The sequence below is a fragment of a genome, unplaced genomic scaffold (genome assembly GCF_019419815.1).
Source record: "Pyrus x bretschneideri cultivar Hongxiangsu unplaced genomic scaffold, Pyrus_bretschneideri_v1 Contig42, whole genome shotgun sequence".
In the NCBI taxonomy this organism is placed as follows: Eukaryota; Viridiplantae; Streptophyta; class Magnoliopsida; order Rosales; family Rosaceae; genus Pyrus; species Pyrus x bretschneideri.
In genome coordinates, this window is record NW_025999746.1 from 2,470,706 (window position 1) to 2,490,921 (window position 20,216).

The 20,216-nt window shown below is 37.2% G+C and overlaps 3 protein-coding genes across 6 annotated transcripts; 1 reads left to right on the forward strand and 2 right to left on the reverse strand.

Moving 5' to 3' along the window:
• The first annotated feature begins 396 nt into the window (after nucleotides 1–396).
• On the forward strand, nucleotides 397–3,700 carry LOC103950127 (metal-nicotianamine transporter YSL1). 3 transcript variants are annotated; one of them, XM_048566638.1, is made up of 7 exons: nucleotides 397–647; nucleotides 775–1,172; nucleotides 1,263–1,435; nucleotides 1,719–1,813; nucleotides 2,008–2,142; nucleotides 2,228–2,532; nucleotides 2,624–3,700. In XM_048566638.1, exons 2-7 carry the CDS (start codon nucleotides 806–808, stop codon nucleotides 3,541–3,543), a joined length of 1,995 nt encoding a protein of 664 aa, XP_048422595.1. In that variant the 5' UTR covers nucleotides 397–647; nucleotides 775–805; the 3' UTR covers nucleotides 3,544–3,700. The 3 variants fall into 3 exon arrangements, with proteins under 3 accessions (XP_048422595.1, XP_048422596.1, XP_048422594.1); XM_048566639.1 differs by having other exon boundaries at nucleotides 794–1,172; XM_048566637.1 differs by having other exon boundaries at nucleotides 584–725; nucleotides 794–1,172.
• Nucleotides 3,701–3,762: 62 nt separating this feature from the next.
• On the reverse strand, nucleotides 3,763–8,574 carry LOC103950128 (protein HLB1). Its single transcript, XM_009361284.3, has 14 exons — nucleotides 8,406–8,574; nucleotides 7,806–7,931; nucleotides 7,518–7,587; nucleotides 6,908–7,021; nucleotides 6,588–6,671; nucleotides 6,069–6,119; nucleotides 5,850–5,879; nucleotides 5,637–5,699; nucleotides 5,434–5,499; nucleotides 5,140–5,268; nucleotides 4,928–4,963; nucleotides 4,540–4,659; nucleotides 4,205–4,375; nucleotides 3,763–4,030 (listed from the first exon to the last, which is right to left on the reverse strand). Exons 1-14 carry the CDS (start codon nucleotides 8,483–8,485, stop codon nucleotides 3,920–3,922), a joined length of 1,251 nt encoding a protein of 416 aa, XP_009359559.2. The 5' UTR covers nucleotides 8,486–8,574; the 3' UTR covers nucleotides 3,763–3,919.
• Nucleotides 8,575–9,875: 1,301 nt separating this feature from the next.
• On the reverse strand, nucleotides 9,876–14,097 carry LOC103950125 (rab GTPase-activating protein 22). Of its 2 annotated transcripts, none has more exons than XM_009361273.3 (5): nucleotides 13,633–14,097; nucleotides 12,538–12,673; nucleotides 12,369–12,418; nucleotides 11,580–11,633; nucleotides 9,876–11,399 (listed from the first exon to the last, which is right to left on the reverse strand). In XM_009361273.3, the coding sequence occupies exons 1-5, from the start codon at nucleotides 13,860–13,862 to the stop codon at nucleotides 10,145–10,147; spliced, it is 1,725 nt and encodes a 574-aa protein (XP_009359548.2). In that variant the 5' UTR covers nucleotides 13,863–14,097; the 3' UTR covers nucleotides 9,876–10,144. The 2 variants fall into 2 exon arrangements, with proteins under 2 accessions (XP_009359548.2, XP_009359547.2); XM_009361272.3 differs by having other exon boundaries at nucleotides 13,321–13,776.
• Between the last annotated feature and the right edge of the window lie 6,119 nt (nucleotides 14,098–20,216).

Below are 20,216 nucleotides of genomic sequence, written 5' to 3' on the forward strand. Positions count from 1 at the left end.
TATTAATTTGAAATTTCACACCAATTGAAATGCCAACTCATCTATACCAAAGTCAAATTGATGTTCCAAAGTACTTAATTTCATACTTCTATTTCTAATTAGTTTATTATCAGACTACTTAAATTCAACATTCAACATGCATGCAACCAAAATAAATAAATATATATATATATATTGGTTTGGTTTGAGATTCTCGAACTATTGAATATGTAATCTCAATTCCTGTACCAAAAGGTTCGGGATCAATTTGGTATTGATCCCAAAAATTTTGGTATTATCGGTTGACGAATTTGTCAATATGGGATTGGGATTTTTTTGGTTCGGGACTTTTTCGGGAAAATTTTATAGCCCTAGATATTTCTACCAAGTCTGAAATTTCTAGTGATAAGATATATTCATGTGGTTTTGGAATTTGTAGGCTTGTGAGCAGAGAAATGACGAGGATAGATCCGTCCAAGTACTAATTTCTGCACTTTGTGGGCTATATATCAAGGAAGCATCCTTTTTCTCTCTGTCTAGTTCACTGCAATAGGCAGCACCAAATATTTTCATCCACTTTTCAAGATTATGTAATTTCATAGCCAAGCTAGTCTAGTCTTGAGCTCGAGGATCGGAAAAAGAGAGGACTAAAATAAAACTACTCAAGGGTACGTTCATGCATGAGTGATCTCTTAAGAAGTTCTCGTGTTGCATCCTCTTCTTTCTATTCATTAAAAAAAAAAAAGGTAATTTCATGCATGGATTCCCTTTGAAACTCTCTTTTTGTTCCCATAGCCTGACAAACAAGCAACAGGACTTTGAAGCCATGAACATGGAGCTGGAAGCAAGGGAGAAGAAGGAGATAGAGAGGGATGACATGGAAGAAGAGACAATAGTTCAATCCGAGGGGCCGGTTGGGACAATTCTTCCATGGACACAGCAGCTAACATTCCGAGGAGTCGTTGCAAGCATAGTGATTGGAATGGCGTACAGTGTGATAGCTATGAAGCTAAACCTCACAACTGGGATTGTTCCTCATCTCAATGTCTCTGCTGCTCTCCTCGCGTTCGTGTTCATCCGAACGTGGACAAACCTGCTCAAGAAGGCAGGATTTAATTCGAAACCCTTCACTCGGCAGGAGAATACTATGATTCAGACTTGTGCAGTTGCTTGTTATAGTATTGCTGTGGGAGGTACTTTTAAGTTTCCTTGTATGTTATATTAATTTGTAAATTAATGTTTCTTAAACATTATATAACTTTATACATTGTTTTGTTAAACAGGTGGATTTGCGTCTTATTTGTTGGGATTAAACAGGAAGACATATCTGCTGTCAGGTGTGAACACAGAAGGAAACCCTGCAACTGCTGTTAAGGAGCCTGGGCTTGGTTGGATGACTGGCTTCCTTTTTCTTGTCTGTTTTGTTGGCCTTTTTGTCTTGATTCCTCTAAGAAAGGTACTGATTGTATGGTCTTTGTGTTTTTTTTTTGAATCTCGTTATTATACGAGCGATATTCTGAAGATTCAAACTCAGGAACCTTTGGGTTAGGTTAACTGATGTTAATCACTTGAGGATTTGAACTCAAGATCTCTGGCTCAGGATAAATAATGTTAATCACTTGAGCTGTAAGCTTCTTGCCGTCTTCAGTTACTTGTTTGACTGAAGACTTCGAGGAGATGAATATGTTTTCATTTTCCTTTTAAGTAGATTTTTATATGGATTTTTTGTTTATTCACAGATTATGATAGTTGACTTGAAGTTGACTTATCCAAGTGGTTTGGCAACTGCGGTTCTCATCAATGGCTTCCATACTCAGGGAGATAAAATGGCTAAGTAAACATCTGCCAACACTTCTCTTTATCTGTCCTTTGAAAGCCATATATGTTTTTTTTTTTTTAATAGAAACGATATTAAAACTCGGTGCATATGGGAGAGCAGATCCTTTCTAACCAATGTAGTTGCGCCACATCTGCTCTTAAAAAGCCCTATTAGAAGCAAAACTCAACCCAAGTTATGATCATTTGCAGGAAGCAAATACATGGCTTCATGAAGTATTTTTCTGTCAGCTTCCTGTGGGGATTCTTCAAGTGGTTTTACAGTGCTAGAGCAGAATGTGGATTCTCACAATTCCCCACGTTCGGATTGCAAGCTTGGAAAAATACGTACAAAAAATCGATCACTCATTTGTTTCTCCCTGCTTCTGCTTGCTGTTAGTGATCCTTCACAATTTGCTGCTATCTGCTGCAGGTTCTACTTCGATTTCAACATGACCTTCGTAGGAGCAGGCATGATATGTTCACATCTAGTAAACCTGTCCTTACTTTTCGGGTCTGTGATCTCTTTCGGTGTACTGTGGCCGCTCATAGGCCGGCGTAAAGGACATTGGTTCCCGGAGAGTTTAGACGAAAACGACATGAAGAGTTTGTACGGTTACAAGGTTTTTCTCGCAGTTGCCCTAATACTTGGTGACGGTCTTTACAATTTCGTCAAGATTCTGGTTTGCACCATTATTAATATTTATGTCAGATTGAAAAACAAGAATCTCCAATTGGGTAATAAAATCAGCCTCTGAATTTCCTTTTGTTTCATGCTGCTGTGTTGTTTTACTTAAAAGTTTTGCTAATCAGCTTCTTCTCCCTGCAGATGTCGAGGGCAAGGTGAAGCCGATCGAAAAAAAACAAAACGAAATCTTCCTCAGCGAAAACATCCCTACGTGGGTTGCAGTCACCGGATACGTTGTCTTTTCCATCATTGCCGTAATCACAATCCCGATGATGTTCCCGGAGCTCAAATGGTATTATGTTATAGTAGCCTACCTGCTTGCTCCATCTCTTGCGTTCTGCAATGCTTATGGAGCTGGTCTAACCGATCTAAACATGTCCTACAACTATGGAAAAGTTGCCCTCTTTGTGCTGGCAGCAATGACGGGAAAAGAGCATGGTGTGGTGGCGGGGCTTGCGGGCTGCGGGCTCATCAAATCGGTCGTCTCCGTGGCATGTATTCTGATGCAAGATCTCAAGACAGCCCATCTAACCTTCACCTCTCCCAGGGCAATGTTTGTGAGCCAAGCCCTTGGCACTGCACTAGGCTGTGTGACAGCTCCTCTCAGCTTCTTCCTATTCTACAAGGCGTTCGATGTGGGAAACCCGCACGGAGAATTCAAGGCTCCTTACGCCTTGATCTACAGAAACATGGCGATCCTAAGCGTGCAAGGATTCTCGGCGCTGCCTCAGCATTGCCTCCAGCTCTGCTACAGCTTTTTTGCTTTCGCGGTGCTAGTCAACATAGTCAGAGATTTTTCACCGAAGATCGGAAAATGGATGCCACTTCCGATGGTCATGGGCGTTCCATTTCTCGTCGGGGCATACTTTGCCATAGACATGTGCTTAGGGAGTCTGATTGTGTTTGTATGGCACAAGATTAACAGCAAGAAGGCTGTGCTGATGGTTCCGGCAGTTGCTTCCGGGTTGATTTGTGGGGAAGGGTTGTGGACTCTTCCTGCATCGGTTCTTGCTCTGGCCAAAGTAAAACCTCCAATGTGCATGAAATTTTTGGGTTCCTAGGTTGAAAAGGCTTTATAAATACATATATGTGTGGTTAGTGAGAAATGGGTAAAAAAACTAAAGGGCACATCATAGCAATTAATATTTAGTATAGGGAAGAATGGTAGCAAGTTGTATCCGATCTTACACAATAAAAATTTCATCTTGTCACCGAAAACCGAAGGAATCCGAGGTAAAACTTAAGAAGAGATGCAAAAACTGGTTCAACAGAGTGAAATCTGACTATGCAAAGGAAAATTGTATTGGTTGTGTCAAAAAATGCGTAATTTACAGAGTTTATTCAAACAAGTCATTCTCAATCGGAAAATTATACATCACTCGAAACAAAATCAAGGAACTGATCATACATTAAAAGAAAAATAAAAACTACATTAAATCAGCCTGTTACTATACCTGCCAGAACATCACTCTTACCCCGAGCATAGATGGTATAAACTAGACGGATTGCATCAAGCCATCCATCAAGGAATTCCCATGAATCAGCAACCTGGAGGTTGGACATTCGCATTAGAATCAGTTTTTCATATACATATGCAATGTTTTTAGTTCACTTTATATATATATACGGTCGAAAACATTCTATGATTTGTAGCCACCACAAAGAACAAAAGAACTTCTCTTCATATAAAGAATTTTATCTGTTACGAAGGGCATTCCTTACCAGATAGACGGGTCCATGAATTGTATCAATGCAAAGGCCTGCACCAGGTGGTAAAGTCAGATCACCACATGCTGAAACAGAAACGATATCTGGAACCTCAACTTTTATAGCTGCTTCTACTGATCTGCCTGAGATGCCTTGGGGTACATTCTTTGCCTCACTTTTGCTAACCTGCTGAAAGGAGGTAGATGAACAGAAAGAACACAAATAAGTAACAAATAGATAAAGAATACACTTGTGGCACAAGCAAGGAAAGTTACTACAACTAATTCAGTAATTGAATGAGCAGATGATTTTTCTTCGCTTAATATACACTAGAAAATGATAAAGATTACCTGTTGAAGCCCTTCATTATTCAAAATAAACTCCGATCGTTTCCAATCACTATGAGGTGCAATTGGTTTTCCCGCTGGTGGTGCAGTAAGATATCCAACTTTAAGATATGGTAAAGGAAGCTGTAAAGATTAGAAATCGTCATGTAAGCAAACCAAAAAAAAAATATCTCAACCAACTAGATTAAGCAGACATCAAGGTATGACCACTGAAAGATTTGGGAGATTTAAGTCTTGAAGATGATGGAATAATCAAGAACGCACATCATGTACGGTCCTGTCATAAGGACCACTTCACAATGGAGAACCGGTAGAGACCCAATCTCATAACTGACCAAAAGTATTTATACAGAAGCCTAAGGGGTTTATTGAAATTGGTATTAGTTCTTACCATCGATCGCACCAGCCGCAAGGCACTACTGTAAACCTGTAAATAATTAATCACACAAAAACTTAGCATACACAAATCAAAATGAATATCCTTCAACCTAGAAGGAAAAATAAAACCAAGTAAATTTTATGTCTCTCTCACTAAGTGTTGTCCTTTTCTCCAAATAAATATCAAATCAAATTGATAGAGAAAGAAAACAATGGGAACCTTACATTGTAATTTGGTTTCAAAGCATGTGCAGCTGCAATGTAGATAGCCGATTGACTATACAACTCATTAGGTGAAACTTCTTTGGGATGTCCAGATCCCCCAGTTCTTAGTGTGTCCTCAGCTAATCCATACTGCAAGTAAGAAAAAACCAAGTTTTGGTAATTCAAGTTTCAGGGGACTAGTAAATAAGAGAACCAGTGGTTTCTTGATCCACTATAGAGGAAACCGAGAATCCATTTAAATTATGAATGGAATCCCATATTATCCTAAATTATTAAGATAAGTAACAAACTAACCAATACAGTTCCAAGGTTGTAAATTGCTCTATGGAAATCAAACTGCAGCTGGATAGCTGCACGGAACTGCACCAGAAGAAAGTGACACAAGTCATGACAGTATAAATGAGAAACAAACACTTCAAAGATGAAAATAAGTTTCTGGTTTCCCATCCACATTCATTCAATCATTCTGATATCTCCAAAAATTTATTATTTGGTACCTTACTTATTGCAGATCTTACAATTGTTTGCTTTTCTCGTGCAGGAACAATTGCGCTGAGTTCCTAAATTGTATAATTGTTTTATAAAAAAAAATCAATTTGGAGTTGATGACATGTAACATATATATGCCGAGCAAGGAGAAAATTCAAAAAGATATTATTTCTTCTAAAATAAGTTAAATCAAAGTCAAATACTAATGCAATTTAAGATACCTGCAGAGCAAGCCCCCAGTTGTTAAGTGCCTGAAATATATGACATGGATTTAGTGCTAGGAAACAAAGGAGACAACGCAAATAAGTACATTTTTCCCTTCATCAAGTCAGAAGGTTTCATAATCTGTTTCTCTTTAAATAACTGTATATAACGTTGGTTTTTGTAAAATATCATAAGAAACAGGAATAAGCCTAATACAACAATTTCTTGAGTCATACCTGGGGACTGTTCCAGTTAAGCAACACTGCTTTTTCATAATTTTTTGTAGCCTGCAAATCAAATCAAGGGGTGGTAAAAATCACTTCATTTATTCGACTATGTTTTTCTTTAGGAATTAAAAATCAAATTGGTTATGATTTGACAAGAAATAAATAAAGGCTATCGCCACTTGATGCCAGCACCACCACATCTAAGGAGAAGTAAAATTGATTTACGAAGCAAACTCCTAATTTCCTAAAACCTCCAAAAGATCACCTAGTCCTAAGGCCTTTTTTTTAAAAAAAAAAGAATAAAACTAAAAAGCAGCAATCGCTCATGTTTCTATGCTATTATATTTTGAATATTAAAGTCATATCCAGCTTCCAAGTGTCAGAATACAGCTGCCAAGTGTAAGGCTGCCACAACAGCAGATGAAGGAGAAATTAACACGAGCAGCAACTTTTCTTAAGAGTTAAGACACAGAAAAAAGAAAGAAAATTCTATCTTGCAAGGCTGAAGCCCTCAAATTATGGTCTAACCTGCTTCCATAGTTCTTCAGCTTCCTTTGTACGACCACGCATTTTTGCCCGATCAGAGATAGCAATAGCCCAATTATAGAAAGCCTGGCAAGTAATAATCACACATTATTTTCACTCTCACACAAGTGAGATTTTTTTTTTTTTTTTTTTTTTTTTTTTTTGAGAAGAACACACAAGTGAGATAATTAATCAGAAATTATAGAAAGATCATCAACAAACATATAGACAGCTTGTGAAGTGCCCTATCATAGCACTTTCAAGATTACTAATTTCACTAGCTATTTGATGATATTATATTGGAAAAGGATATGTAAACATACATCATGAAGTGTTGGGCACAGACGGGTAGCCTCATCATACTTTCTGCAAGCCTCCTCAAGCAAAGCATCCTTAGAAGGATTAGTAGAATCTGGACTAACATTATCTGCACTTTCCTGCGTTCCAAATGAGGATCATTTAGATAGTAAATTGAATTGACACTGGTGCACCTAAGAGCAAGACAAAATGTCCTTAAAAAAAATATTCAAGTGACAGTTCACGTTATGTGTAAGCATTTATAAAGAAGCTGAAACATCAAAAGGTGCATAACTGGAGGAAAGAGCTAACATAATGAAGGTACTTATAGCTTTTTTCATACCACGCATCTGACCCAAGTGGAAAATATTGACTAATGTATAGACTATAGGGAGTTGGAAAACGTTGGCTAATGTAGAATGGGTTATTTAGTGTAGAAAACACATAGGGTTAGACAAAGTTTCAGTGCATTATTCTTTACTACCAGGTGCCTCGAAACCCATATAAACTAAAACCATTCTCACAGTTGCATTGCTAAGAAATAGTTAATATCAGAGAAAGCCATCTGGTTGAAATTTGATAAGCAGAAACGATAATTAAATGCAACCAAATATCAAACAGGACCATATCGCAAACCTGAAGAACCAGCGCCCAATTGTAAAGTGCGTCATAATCATCTGGATTTCTCTCTATTGTACTAGCATACCTACAAAATTTAAGTATAAATAAGAATTCCAGGAAAGCAACACCCTAAAGACATTATGAGGTTGCAAACTTCGCATGGTTCTGAAAAGAAATATAAGAAAAGAGAAGTATGACCATGCACGTTGCAAACAACTTAAACTTTGTATCAGTACTAAAATATAGGATTATACTATTACCTACGAGCTGACAAGTAAGAAGGAAAGACAAATAATACAATACCTCTTAGCAGCAAAAGTAAGAACCCGTTGGCGAGACCGACCGTCATCATCGGTACCAGTAACACTGTTGATCAACTCCATTGCAGCATTGTTCTGCTCTGAGTGTTGCTCCTGTGGGCTTTCTTCACTGATGCAATTCAAACCCAGAAATTGGCAAATACAGTATAAAGGTGATCAACTACAATGACCATCCATAATTAAAACTGATTATTTTCGTCAAAAGCAGAGACATGTAAATCGAGCTACCCAATTTAATGTTCCAATTTTCATTATTAACCCATTACAATGACCATACAAAACTTACATTTTTACCGCCCCTAACACAAATTCCATTCACTAATAATTTGATCCACAACTAAAACTGATTAATTTCGTCGAAATAGAGACATGCTAATCCACCATAACAATTCAAAGTTCAAATATCTATCCTCCTTCATGTGAATTCCAGTATTCGAAAACCCGAAAGTGGGAATTGCAGAAAAAGATCATGAATTGAACTAATTCTCCACATTGAACGAAATTCAAGCACAACAAACAGAATTTTGCACAATTACACGGCCAAAAGAATCAAAATTTAAAATTCAAATTAAGGAATGCAGACCTGTAACTGTAAGGGGAGCTGGAACCATTAACGACGTCGTTTGATTGGTCATTTTTCAAGCCACTAAGCAGGTCTCTCATCGTGAATGTACGGCTTCCTTCGTCTTTCTTCAGCTCCGGATGCGCATCTCCTGGGCTGTGTGATTGGATCGAGGCTTCGACCACTTCGTTCACCTTCGGATCCGCGGCATCGGCCACCACCGGTTCGTGTTCGGGTAGAGGTTCCGGACTAGCTTCGGCCTCCGGCACTGGTTCGGGTTTAGCTTCCGGTTCAGGCACCGGTTCCGGTTGCATTTCGGGCTCCGGCGCTGGTGCTGGTTCAGCTTCGAGTTCAGGCTCTGATTCGGATTCGGGTTTGGGATTTGTTGTCGGATCTGGTACGAGTCCGTTCTGGACGTGCAGTTGTTCGGTGGTGGTGGACATTGTGGGAGATCGGAGGAGGGCTCGGATTTGGAAGAATGATCCGACTGTAAAGTTACAGAGAGGTCGTAGAGAGAGAGAGAGATCCGTTGTTCAAAGTCAGACTTTGAGCAAAGTAAAAATTAAGCGGCCGTACGGATCCCGGAGGAGTTAAATTGAAGTAACCAACTCATAACACAGTAAAAATTTGTATTTTGGCAAGTTGCAACGTTTTCTTCGGATCACTCTTTCAAATCAGAAAAAAAAAAAAAAAATTCAACCATACATCTTAATGGCTAAATGGTATTTAAATCGAATAGATTATAAATTAGAGAGTGTTGTTCACACATCCTATTCTGTCTTCCACACATTTCTACTAATTTTTGTTCTGAAATCATCTTTAATTAATTCGGATTAAATTTTTTTTTTAATTATCTTCAATTCATTCATTCTAACAGTCTGAAATTGAGAAAGTAAGAAAAATAAAATTGTATGTGTGAATAGTACCACCGTTCGAGGGCTTCCTACGAATGGGAGGAGACTTACTGGAAACAAGAATGTCAAGGTGGCATGTCAAACCCATCACGTCACGTGTAACCATGTATGTCAACTTTCGCACATAGCATCTCCATTTCAGATAAGTCCTCCAGTAAGTTATGCCATACTAAAAGTTTCCTCCGAACAAGCCATAAACTCTGAGTTTGAAGCATCTAACGTATCTATGGATTTTTTTGACGACTGCAAGGCTATAGCATTGCAAAATTGGACTGAATTATGAGTGGTATAAGAGGGTAACACCCACAGCCTTGCATGAATCAGATACCAATGGTAAGATTTGAATTTGACGAAACATCTTACCTCAAAGAGAATCTGCCTTCTAACCGATTGTTTCTATTGTGTCTATATGTCAATGCGTGACGAGAAAGATGCAACGAAATATACAACCGGGGTCAGATTGTAACTCCATTACTCGCTACCATCTGATTGTCAACCACTGCCACCAAAACACAATTTACTCAAGAAGAAAGTTCGTTCATAAATCAAAGTAAGGTTGTTGATCTGAATTTACTAATTCTGAATTGCTGCCAGTCACTCTGAAGGGCAACAGAGTGCGAGCAATACATTTTATATATATAAATCCCATAATTTACTCCAATACAGAATTTGCCTATCAGATGCTTGTTTCAAGCAAGTGTGAAACTCATCCCGAAGATCCCTTGCTTTCAAAGGGATCCCCACCAGGTGCAACAACAAATATAAAAAAAATAACGAAAAGGAGAATCGGAGGGCGGGTGAGAGAGATATCAAAAGATCAAAGTCTAGCATTAGCTTTGGGTGTTTCTAAACCTTGTCATGAAGGGTCACCACCAAGTCATGGGCATCATCTAAAAGCTTCCACACATCCAGACGGCCCGTCATGCTGTTGCACTCCCTCATGATCTCTTCCATGCTGCTGTACTTCTCTATGATAGTCTTCCTTCTTTGTAGCACAGACGCCGCTATTGCATAGAGCAAGAGATCATCAGTAGGAGGGGCTCTCTGCCTAATCCTTCCCCAAGCAGACTTGGCAATACCTGCCCTGATTGCAGCCTGATCTGCCCACATTACCTCCCAGAGGCAAAGTGTATCCTCAAAGCTCAACTCTCTCCTGAAGAGAACCACCACCATTCTGTACACAAAAAAGCAATCCTCCGCTTGAAGCTTCTCCAGGTGTCTGTAAAGAGGAACATCTTTGCACTTGATAATCTTCGAAACAAGGCCAAGTTGCCTCCGGATTCCTGCCTCATCCAGTCGGAAATTATGCCGTGCCTTTTTCATAAAACCCACAAAGCACCAGAAGGCTTCATGGTCCTCTTCCAGCACTGAGATAATAGGAGAGAGTAGATCACTCATCCCTTGGCAGTACCCAATCTCAGGATCATACATGGCATAGGCTTCCAGGATTCCAACCAGGCGAGAGGCATGAAAAATCCTGCATGGCTCCAAGTGATCATAATCCTTCAACCCGACACTTTCAGCTAGTCTTTGTGCCTTCATCTCTGACACATCAGCCTGTGATGGTGAGTAAATAATCCATTCATCATTTGCGCGAACGGCATCAAGGCGGATGATCCTCTGCCATGTAGCAAAATCTTCTGCTGAGTGGACTTTGGGCTTGTTTTCAATATTGGAGAGAGAGGAGCTCTCCTTAGGCTTGTCATCAACATAGTTTTCCTCAGTAACATCAGTGGATAGTAATGGCCGAGTGATATCAGTTTCTTCAGAGGAATCAGAATAAGTTGATTCCGTATCGGCAGCATAAGGATCGTCACAGGTGACTCCACTTTTCTCACCATCTCCTTCAAGTGATTCAGAAGTCTGAACAGCTTGATTGCCTACAGGGTTATCTGAATCCTTGGGTAATTGGTCTCCTCCCTCAGTTGAAATGTACCTCCTGGCACTTGTAACATCCCCTTGGTCAGAAGAATCTAAAACTTGACTGAAATCCCCGCTGCTCTCAGTGCTACTGTTACCAGAAGTTTCCTTCAACTTCGAGCTCTTATCACTTTGTGTTAAAATTCTGCGACACTGTCTCCGCAAGTTTTCATATTCTTTTCTGCATTGCAAGTGATTAAGAAAGTGTGAACACCTTGAAGAAGAAGAAGAAGAAGAAGAAGAAGAAGAAGAAGAAGAACATGCACATATAAAGCAAATGAGAGAGATAGGGAACCGTGACAAGGAATATGCCATATGAAATTTACGTACTGGAAGAGGGCAAAGAACTGAAAGACAATACCTTTTCTGGTTTTTTACAGAGTCTCTTTCTTCCTTGGAACTGTTCACATCATAGCTGTTGAGAAAGAACAAATCAATGTTAAATCAGCCAGTACCAAAATACAAGGTAAATTTTTTTCAGCATCCAAAAAAGGGAAAAAAAGCATTTTATAAGTTCATTTTTCTTGTGAGACTACAAGGCAACTGAGATTAGGTTCCATATTTCATTATGCCATACTAGAATCAAAGGTCCAACCTTCGCCTCCAGAAAGCAAATTGGGCTGGATAAATAATGAAAAAGAAACTACATATACAAATACAAGTTCCTTATCATAATTTAACACCATGCACCCAGATGCAGGTTCTCATGTTAATCACGACTTAAACATCCATAAAAACAGAAAGTACCATGCATGAGGGTCCAGGCTTAAATAACTATTGGAACTTAAAACAAACACATTGAGGTTTTTCATCCCTCCTCATTGTACCAAATCTTAGGCGCTAGGAAAATCACAGAGGAAGTACATAAAGACCCAAGGAAAAATCAAACAATGCGTGAATGTATTCAAAGCACTCAGAAAACACAGTATAGAGACACTCCAGAAAAGACAAAGTACATCTGGGTAGATAAAAAATTCATCATAATTCATAGCTGAGACCTGCAAGGCTCCCTGGACCAAGCATTCCCCAGGACCAGGCAACCAAACAGTCATCACTGCAACAAGTTTGAAATCATACACTAACTAATTTACATATAACAGATACACAACTTGAAGCATTAAAGCAATCGCATAGAGAAGAAAATACTCACATTCCAAGAAGAAACGGCCACACTTCAGCTCGAATACTTGGATCAACACCCTGCATGAGAAAGTAAGTGATTAATATCCAACAGCTGTAAAACATACATTGATAAAAAAAAAGTCAACAACTAACACAATTAAAATAGAAGATAGGTCTGACAAAAGTCAATAACATACTCCACTGCGAACTTTCTTCAAAAATTTGAGACCACCATCAGTGAGTTTCCCATCTGGTGTAAATAAACTTTTCCATTGTTTTGGTAGAAGGGCGTGCTTTTTTCTCCTACGGGACCAAGGTGATTTAAGACTGCCCCTGAAGAAAGAGACAAATACAAGTGATCAGATTTCACCGCGGGAAGCATAAGTAAAACAAACATAACTAAAAATCAAAGTGGTATACAAAAGACAAACGAAGATATCAAGAAAGAACAATGTGCAAATCACCTAAAAAAAATAAGGTCAACTACGAAAGGACAAACAGACCTATTGCCACCGAAGTAGAGAGAATAATTTTGATGGACAGTGCAAGGTTTATGACTAAACACGAAACGCACAAAGAAGATTCTTCTTTCAATGAATCAGAGGCAACAGAAGAACTGGACCTCTAAATTTGTGACACAAAAAGCCTAATCGAACCCAATTTCATTTCCGACGTTCCACATCTAATGCATGGAAACAATATTCAGAATCCGAATCCTACAGGAGAGTAGTAAAGGAAGACTAGGGAATAAGTACTTGAACAGGACAGTTTCCGCAACATAAGAATCAACTGGATTACATATCAAATTTATAAAAGATGAGAAAAACCCCACCTTTGGTGCTTAAAAAAATGTGAAATGAAACAGAAAAATCCCAGCTTTTCTTCCTATTCATACAATTTCTAAGTAACCAAGTAGACTGAAAGGGACCAAATTTAAGGGATAGAAATATGGGGCAAGAACAGGAACAGTGAAAACTCACCGATCAGTGGAAACTGGTGAGGAAGACGAGGAAGCAACGACTAACAAAACCGATCGTAGATGAATCCACGATGACGACGACGGTGAAGATGTGGAATTTGACGACGGTGGAGGTGGATTAGAAGAAGTGTGAATCCGCCGTAGGGCTTTCATTAATGGTTGTTTCTGATGCGTAATCATCTTTGTGTGTTTTTTGTCTACCTATCAATCTGTCAAGCTATTGAAGAATCTAGGGTTTTGCACTCACAACGAATCTAGGGATTTCGATTTCGATTCAGTAAATTCTTTGGGAATTTTTGTTTGTTTGCTTTACCTACGAGAGTAGACGACTGTGGCGGCCAAGGCGATACCGGCCATGGCCGTGACGGCGACGGCTAAGCCGACATTGGAGGAAGCAGTCCAAGACCAGAAGCCGCTTCCGCCACCGACGCCGCCGCCAATGAGCGAACCGCTTCTCCCCCCACCACCGCCGCCGCCGCCGCCGGCGCTAGCCTCCGCGAACACGATCCATTTCCAACCATCAGCTCCACCGCCGAAGAGCATCAATGAAAAAATTCACCCTCGATTCCGATGAGCCCCTTCTCAAATTATACGTATCCCCCTCAGCAATTAGGGTTCTTCGCCTTCTGTCGCTCAGGCGCTGCAGGGCGGCTAAATCACCATAATCAAACAGAAAACCCTCGGCAGTCTTTCTCTCTAGCTTTCTCTCTCTAAACTGCCTTTGGTTTTCACAGTTTTTTAGAGATTGCGCTCTCTTTCCATGAATTGAAAGGCAGGATTATAGAAATTAGAAAGGCTTTTATATTAGCATTCCAAGTAATGTTAAATGCACTTCATATTAAAGTTTAATATTAAATAATTTATTTACGGCTTATTATAATAACATTCCATAATTATTTATTAAATAAACCTCACGTACTAAATAGATCCCACATTTGTTTTTTCAATGAAAATTTATCTTAATACACATCATATACTTACTTATAATATCCTCACACCTCACATTCTAAATTTACATCTTACATTTTCTACATGCACCCCATCTTTTCTATACACCCCACATTTCTTAAATCTTATAAAGTAATTAATTTGGACAAAAAATACCGACTGGAATTTTGACAAAAGATGCCACCTGGGATTTAGAGCATATGTGAGTTGTTTTCAATTCCACCATTAAAACTTATGTTGTATGTTTTTAATATTTTGTGGTAATTTTAGGTGTTTAATTCTTCATGTAATCTATGTGATCTCTAAAAGATGAATACGAACATAGAAGCTTGAATAACGCAGCAAAAGTTATATTGAATAATTATCAATGTCGTCAAAATCACTAAAACAATAAAAAAAAATACGAAGTCTTACCTCATGTGAAGCTTCCAAAACATCGATTTCGTGTTTCATTTGTCAAAAATAATTTTTCTCAATCAACATGTTTGTAGTTTCATTGGTTAGAGGGATTTTGATACTTGAATAAGATAAATAATACATTAAAAGTGATCTAAGCTGTATTTAGAAATTTTTTTTTTTTTTGTAAACCTAATAAGGTTAAAATTGTCATTACATAGTAGGGTAAATAAAGATTTTTTATATTAGCACCCCACAAAATGTTGAATACACCCTACATTAAAAATTAATATTAAATGATTTATTTACCCTACTATACAATGACAATTTTGACCTTATTATGTTTAAAAAAAATAAAAATTTTCTAATTACACCCTAGATCACTTTTAATGTATTATTTATTTTCTTCAAGTATCAAATAACTACAAACATGTTGATTGAAAAAAATTATTTTTAACGAATGAAACACGAAATCGATGTTTCCGAAGCTTCACATGAGGTAAGACTTCATATTTTTTATTGTTTTAGTGATTTTGACTACATCAATAATTATTTTATCTTGCTTTTGCTGCGTTATTCAAACTTCTATGTTCGTATTCATCTTGTAGAGATCACAACGATTACATGAAGAATTAAACACCTAAAATTATCACCAAATATTAAAAAGAGACGACATGGTTTTAATGGTGGAATTGAAAACAACCCACATATACTTTAAATCCCAAGCGGAATCTTTTGTCAAATTCCAGTCAGCATTTTTTGTCCAAATTAAACGCTTTATAAGATTTGAGAAATGTGGAGTGTATAGAAAAGATGGGATGCATGTAGAAAATATAAGAGCATCTCCAAAGGATATGTCAAAAGATAAATGTCAAATGTTAATTTGATGATTGATGTGGCAATGTCAGATTTTCTCTTTTTCCAACTGATATGTTTCTTTGTTATAAATAATATTTGTAAGACCCATTTTTTAAAAAAAATCAATTAAAATACATTTTTTAAGATCTATAATTGGTGCATTAATAAGATCCACATAATAAAATAATTAAAAAAAACTAACATCACATTTTCTCATATGTCAAATTTGACATATCAAAACTTATATGTTAATTCACATAAGATTGATATATCGGTTGGAGCTCACTCCTATATGCAAATTTGATTACATGAAATTCCATTTAGATTTGACATCTCCTTTAGAGATGGTCGAATAAGCCAATTAAAAATTATTATATTATTATGTCTATAAATCTCTCCCTCTAGTCTTTATTGGTAACTTGGTATGCGAATCTTTCTCTCTCTATCTCTCTACCCTCTCTGTTGATGATAGAGGGTGAGTGGGACAGGATAAAAGGTAGATCGGAGACTTGGAGGGTCGGAGTCTTGGAGCGAGGTCAACGGCTGGGAAATTAGGATTGGTCCGGCCCAATTTTACTCGGTTGGTTTGTGAGAAAAACAATAACGCAGGCCTGTGATGTGTCGGTAATTTCATTTTGTTCAGAACAAACAAATGATGTAGTGGTACAACTTAACTTCATAATGGGGTAGTAATAATGTAATTCAAAATTATTTTTGACAAAAATTGAACCTAAGAATCAAATTTACCTTATAAATAAAGAAGAATATCATTAAACCGTAGTACTTAATGGCAGTAGTAAGTACTATTAAAAACATTTTATATCTACAATGTTCCTAATTTGAATAGGGTAAATCTATAATTTGATAAAGATCTATTTTCTATCACTTTTGTGCACTAAATTTTGGTAAACGTTTACCATAATTATCTTATTAAAGCATTAATCTATAGATTTAGTTGCAATGTTGTGTTGGTTGTTCACCTGTATAGACTGATTGACCAGCTAATTATATTTCATACTGCTTAGTGCAATCTCTTTTGTTCGGAGGTACAATATTTACATGTATTTAATACAATTATCATCTCGACAGTCAAATGGTGATTGAATTAAACACATATATTCACATGAATTATAATTAAATATTAGAGAATAAGTATATTAAATACATGTAAATATTATAGTCAGACCCCCATTTTGATTATATTTTTTTTCCTCAAAATTTTGATCACATCCTATTGTGGTTGTTTCTTCTAGAGTATAGAATAACCCTATGAATTATAGCTTAGTTTTTGAATTTTAACTCTACTACCAAAATATTCTTTGTAAATAGATATTTTGGTCGTCTACATCAGTATCACTATGAAAGGCTGGACATTAACGTGCAAATAAGAGAAAGAACAAAGGACTTGGCTGCTCTTCCAATTCCCATATATTTTCATCTCTTTCTATTTGTGTGGTTACGGTTAAGTCACGTCAAAATTTTATATCATTATTATTTTTTGTCTTATTATCTCTATAAAAAAAAATCAACATAAAATATTCACATGACTTAACCGTGACCGCACAAAACAGGGGGGAATGAGAGTGTATGGGAACTGGGAGGGCAGAGAAGCCGGATCCAAGAACAAAAGAATACAAATGGCCGAACTCCCTCTCTTCTTAGTGTAAAAATATCAATGTACTAAAAAAAAGTACAAATGGACAACCAACTTGATAGTTGATAGAACTTTAATCTTTTAATTATGACCTTATTCCCTGGCTTTATCCTCTTCCCACAATCACTGTGATCTGCATAATTGAGATGTTTCATCATAACATGCCTCTTAAAAGTGATTTACTTCCATAAGCATATGCAAAAGTCAAAAAGACAAGTTGTGATTATTATTATAATTAAGTGGGATTATTGAAGATGGAATTAGCTCACATGGCACACAATTTACAAATACAAATTAGATGTGGGATTTTAATTATATATTGGTGCACATTTTGCAGAGACAATGAGGAGACAAAAGCACTCAAGTGTTGCCGGACCACATGCCTCGGCTTATTTCTTAAAGTGTCATCACATGAAGCATGGGATACTCACTATGGTGTTCCCTAATTTACTTGCTGAGTAAATTAGGAAACTCCATTGTAAAGGCGATGAATTTGGTGATTTTTTAAGTTCTTTCTTGAAGATCCGTGAGTCTTTTGGTTAGAGACGAATTAGGAATTTTATTGCAATTCAAATAAAGTCGGAAGGGATCCCACGTGTTTCAAAACAAATCGAGCAGAGGCAAAAGCAGAATCACACTGTTCAATGAACAATATTTCAAGCAAACATGAGTTTTAGTATATATATATAATTTTGGATATTATTAGACTTTGAAATGATATTAGTAGTTTTATATGGATAGAGATTTAAACTCGGAACATATTTTGATATGGGGAAAAAGTACTAATCTGACAAATGATGTTTATACATTTGCCTATGGACCTTGAATTAATCTCACGATCCGCTCACAGACTTTATTCAATTTGTATTTATAATTTCTCGTATAGCTTTGGTATTTGTTACTTGCTATGTATAGTAGCGAAATGTTAAAAGCGAATCAAATCATTTATTATTTGTAGTCTATTTTGAACGGGTATAGTGTATTTGTGAGCTTAAGACCAGCTGAACTAAATCATACAATCAATTACTTTAATATCGTGCTTGGACCTTCTCTAACCAAGGAGTGGAAGAAAAATAACCAAAGATTGGAGAAATTCTATAGTTTAGTTGCTGGATCGTGTAATTCCTACGCCCCAGACACAAACATAACCACCCCACCCCACCCCACCAACAGACTTTGAGACCCACACTCTACCAATGTTTTGACCTCACCCTCTCTCGCACATCCCCCACTCCACACCCCACACCCCCACCCTCCCCGCGCGCCCCCCCCGGCAGGCGGAGAAAGGGATCGTATCTGAATCCCTTCCATCTAATCTTTCTCATCAAACAATTCGATTTTTTAAATTTGATTCAACGGCTAAAGTTATAATAACTTTTAAAATGGGCCCGTGTTTTTAGCCGTTGGATCAAATTTCAAGGGTCCGGATTGTTTGATGAGAAGGAATAGATGGAAGGGATCCGGAGAAGATCCCTTTCCGACGCCGCCCCCACCCCCCACCCCAGGGCACTGAAGAATGCCTCCAAATTTTGTGTCCGAATCATCTCCGGGCACTGAAGAATGCCTCCAAATTTTGTGTCCAAATCATCTCCAAGGGATGTTTTAATATATATATATTTTTTTTTTTCCAATTTGTTTCAGCCCTCAAACGATACAGAAATAAACACCAAAATTGATAACCACCATACTAAATTCCAGGAAATCCCTTTTGGGCATTCGTTCAAGTTTGAAGTTTGGTTTCAAGTTTCTCGCTATCGCCTAATCCAAGTCGAATGGTTTGTGGCCATGCTAAGTTGTGGTCGAGTCCATACTGGACTGAGGATTCTACTAAATAACCAATTACACCCAACGCCTAATTTGAAAAATTAAATATTTTTAATATTTGCAATTCGGTTCGATTTCGTTTAGGCTAAACCAAATTGTTAGTTTAGCTTTAGGTTTGGTTCCAAACCGAAATCGTTTTAGTTTGCAAAAATCGAACTGTTTGATGCGATCCAAATTAAGCTATATTTCGGTTTCAGTTTTCGATCCCAAGTGCCCTCTTAAGAGATAGTCTTAGTTACAAGCACACGATATTAAACTCTTCTTATGACCTTGGTATTAGTCTTCGCTATTTTGTAATGACAATTGAGTACATGTATCCTTTACAACATGAATAAATATAATTTTGAGATCCTTATTATAATCTTGAAAAGAAAATCTTATAGTATTTTGAATGTTTCATTATTTTAAGATGCTCACTTATTTTTATATATATATATAGAGAGAGAGAGAGAGAGAGAGAGAGAGAGAGAGAGAGAGAGAGAGAGAGAGAGAGAGAGATGAGATTTGGTTTGTCAAAGCAAGTTTCAACGAGTCTCAAAATATTCTCTTTTATGCAACTTGGAGGGTTTCTGGTGATGCTGCGAGTGACCAAGGGTCCAGATCCCACTATGACCAAAATCGTGATCAACTAAGGGCCCCGCTTGTAGTTATGTGGTGGGACCCACTCTGAATCATCAAGTCTGGCAAGGGAGATTCTGAGACAACCACCCATTCCTTTTACTATCAATATCCATGGAGAAATTTTATTTAAATTCATTTAACTTTTTTTTATATTTAATTTAAATTTTAAATGTTAATTGTCTATTTTACCTTATTGCATAGTTACTATTAAGTACAAAATGAAATTAATAATAAAACTCAAATTTGTTAATAAACCCATACATTATAATTAAACACTAACATCACCCTTTGTTTATTCTACGTCCATTCCAGCTATAACCTTAATAGTTCTGATAGATAAAAACAAGTTTTTTTTATTGATGGATAGTGATTTTAAAGTTTTGAATCCTCCAACTAAAGTATGACTGGATTTATAGATATTTTGTTTGTTTGATTCTTCTTTGGATTAAATTTTATACTTATTATATTATATTGTATTTGTTTTTCTCTGCCATCTGTCTGCCCCCAAAACACCATTACAAGAACTTTTAATTAGTAATGCAAAGACATATAACTTGATTGTTGCTGTAAATAACGATTGCCCAACCTCATAAACC

Excerpts from the sequence above, each read along its gene's own strand:
- LOC103950128 (XM_009361284.3), bottom strand. The coding sequence starts at position 8,485 with ATGAGAGACCTGCTTAGTGGCTTGAAAAATGACCAATCAAACGACGTC. Across the intron at positions 4,660-4,927 it reads TGCGGCTGGTGCGATCGATG|CTTCCTTTACCATATCTTAA; the intron begins GTAAGAACTAAT and ends TAATCTTTACAG. Across the intron at positions 4,376-4,539 it reads ATAATGAAGGGCTTCAACAG|GTTAGCAAAAGTGAGGCAAA; the intron begins GTAATCTTTATC and ends TCCTTTCAGCAG.
- LOC103950125 (XM_009361273.3), bottom strand. The coding sequence starts at position 13,862 with ATGCTCTTCGGCGGTGGAGCTGATGGTTGGAAATGGATCGTGTTCGCG. Across the intron at positions 11,634-12,368 it reads TGGCCGTTTCTTCTTGGAAT|CTATGATGTGAACAGTTCCA; the intron begins GTGAGTATTTTC and ends CTTTCTCAACAG. Across the intron at positions 11,400-11,579 it reads TCTGTAAAAAACCAGAAAAG|AAAAGAATATGAAAACTTGC; the intron begins GTATTGTCTTTC and ends CTTGCAATGCAG.
- LOC103950127 (XM_048566637.1), top strand. The coding sequence starts at position 660 with ATGAGTGATCTCTTAAGAAGTTCTCGTGTTGCATCCTCTTCTTTCTAT. Across the intron at positions 726-793 it reads ATTCATTAAAAAAAAAAAAG|GACTTTGAAGCCATGAACAT; the intron begins GTAATTTCATGC and ends AACAAGCAACAG. Across the intron at positions 2,533-2,623 it reads AAACAAGAATCTCCAATTGG|ATGTCGAGGGCAAGGTGAAG; the intron begins GTAATAAAATCA and ends TTCTCCCTGCAG.